At 46.5% G+C, this 2,681-nt stretch overlaps 1 protein-coding gene across 1 annotated transcript in view; it reads left to right on the forward strand.

Moving 5' to 3' along the window:
• The window catches only part of hoxb13a (homeobox B13a), a 2,839-nt gene extending 655 nt beyond the window's left edge, over nt 1–2,184 (forward strand). The window contains exons 2-3 of the mRNA XM_020608290.1: nt 25–587; nt 1,560–2,184. Coding sequence (XP_020463946.1) covers nt 25–587; nt 1,560–1,807 — 811 coding nt within the window. The 3' untranslated portion in view covers nt 1,808–2,184. The remainder of the gene's footprint in view (nt 1–24; nt 588–1,559) is intronic.
• The last annotated feature ends 497 nt before the right edge of the window (nt 2,185–2,681 follow it).

The raw sequence follows: 2,681 nt of genomic DNA on the forward strand, positions 1-2,681 counted from the left end.
CTTCGTCGCGGCAACTGCGGCAAGCCAGTGTCGCAACATAATGGCGCACTCGGCCGCCGCTGCTCTGGGTGGGCACCCATCTGGGCTGATGCACTCTCCAGCCGGGTACGCCACGGTGGACCTGTCAGCTCCAGGCTCCAGCGATCCCGGCGCCTCGGGGAAGCAGTGCGCAGGCGGACCATGTCCAGCGGCAGTGCCGCACCAGAGTTCCTCCGCCGCATTACCCTACGGCTACTTTGGTAACGGCTACTACCCGTGCAGGATGGGGCGGGGTTCTCTCAAGTCGTGCACCCAGGCGACCGGAGCTGCGCTTAGCTCGCAGTACATGGACACAGCGGTGAGCTCTGACGATTATACGAACCACAGGGCAAAGGAGTTCGCTTTTTATCACGGCTACCCGAGCCCATACCAGCCCATGACCAGTTACCTGGACGTGTCGGTGGTCCAAACACTGGAGCCTCGCCATGACACACTGCTCCCCATGGAAACCTACCAGCCCTGGGCACTGACCAACAGCTGGGGGGGACAGATGTACTGCTCCAAGGACCAGGGACAGGCCGGGCACCTCTGGAAATCCGCGCTGGCCGGTAATAAGCGGTGTTTCTCCTTTCAAATGTCCTTTGTGCACTTCAGGTATTTAAGTGAACTGAATCGTGTAAGAAATTTAGTACTGTAGGTCCAGAGATAGACAACGTTTAGTAAACGGTTATCGACTTTCCTCTTAATCATATTTCAACCTGTTGATCTGATTGGCATCCAAAAATGCACTTCAGGTGGATTCTTTATATGGCGAGGTCCTTGTGCTTAAAGCAGAGACTTGTGGCTGATGTTAATGACGTCTCAGACAGTCTCATGTGCTCCGAGGGAATTTTGTACAACTGTTGCACAAGACAAGATATGTTGTTTGGAGCCTGACCATCAGATTGTCACAATATCATTATGAGTTGTGCCCTCTTATCTGTTAATGTCCAGGACAATAACAATTGGCTGTTTGATAATAATCATGCTGGATAAGGAAAGGCATTTAAAGGTGTTTCCGGTACCTGAGTGACCCACGCAAGGCATTTAACGGTGTTTCCGGTACCTGAGTGACCCACGGTATCTGGCTATTTATCAGGAGAGTGGTGCTCGTGATGTTGTTAATATCAAGATATAACACTTACCAAAATAATAATCATGAATCAAAATGATAAAACCTGCCACTTTAGATCAGTTTGATTTTATTTATCACAAACTGAAATATGCTAAAGCAATAAATGGAGAATCAGTAAGAATCAGTAAACCCAAACCGTCTAAAACAGTTGCTATGCAGAAATAGAAATGCACAGGCACACAGTCCAGGTCAGCTTCATAGGCATGCTGCTTTCAGACATCAGACATCCACCATGTTGCCTGTCGGTGTCGCAGGATTGATGTCCAATCAGCTCCAAGAAACAGTGTCGACACGTCAAACACTAAATGCAACACAGCATAGCTTTCGTCTGTGTGAAGCTCTGTGTAGCTTGTGCAGCCTTGCCCTCAGACCTCCTGTCTGTCATTTCTGTCCCGCTTTCAAACAGATGTGGTGGCACACCAGCAGGAAGGCTCGCCTTTCCGCCGAGGCAGGAAGAAGCGGATACCGTACACCAAGGCGCAGCTCAAAGAACTGGAGAAGGAGTACGTCGCCAACAAATTCATTACAAAGGACAAGAGGAGGAAGATCTCGGCCGTGACCAACCTGTCAGAGCGCCAGATCACCATCTGGTTCCAGAACAGGAGGGTGAAAGAGAAGAAGTTCGTGGCCAAAGTGAAGAGCAGCGCGCCGTAGCATCCTGGGTCCTGCTGTTTGGACGATTTAGTAAAGGGACTTGGCGCATTTGCATTTTATAAAACAAATGAACCGGGTGAAATGAGAAAAGATGGCGATGTAAAGAAACTCGACATGGTACCCGAACTGGGACTGTGAGTCAAAACGTGGAAGGGAAAGACGAATCAAAACGATATGAAAAAAGAACCAAAGCCCTCTAATAAATAGAGGCATTTTGTTAACTCAGCACCTTTCTGTCTGCTTTTATATTACTCTATGTTGTCCTGTTTGTCAGTGCTGTACGTGCCCAGTAGCCCGTAGCTGAAAACTTATTATTATGCTTATATCACCTGTAACCAAAGTATAGTGCAACACATAATAAATCCTTTTAATCCCGACGTCGTCTCCTTCAGGTCATATCTTTAAATGAATCCAGATAAAAGCTGGCAACTTTGGATTCGTGCGCTATGCGTCTTCAACAAACTATGTCCGTAAGAAAAAAAAAAAAAACAACTACTAACAAAGTCGCATTTAGCTCATATCAAAGGCTGAAGATGAATATGATGAAACATCAGAGCAGTCAAACAGCCGGCGCAGTTTCAGGCCTCTGTCTGGAACATTACCACGTCCCGCTGTGTGTCCTACACAGAATTAGACCAGTGATTAAACTTATTTAGTTCACTCAACATTTCTAAGCCCTGAATTCAAACGCATCTCAGCCTGAAGCGGACAATTCAGATTAACACTGGCATCTTCCTTCAGTTATTTGTGCTGATGTCTCAAAAGACAGCGCGAGAAAATAGCCTCTAATATTTCAATTACAAAAATGGCACAGTATAAACTTGGATTGCAGTGAATTATTTATGCTTTATTTTAATTTAAAAATCACCAAATA

The sequence above is a fragment of the Monopterus albus genome, unplaced genomic scaffold (genome assembly GCF_001952655.1).
Source record: "Monopterus albus unplaced genomic scaffold, M_albus_1.0 scaffold92.1, whole genome shotgun sequence".
NCBI lineage: Eukaryota > Metazoa > Chordata > Actinopteri > Synbranchiformes > Synbranchidae > Monopterus > Monopterus albus.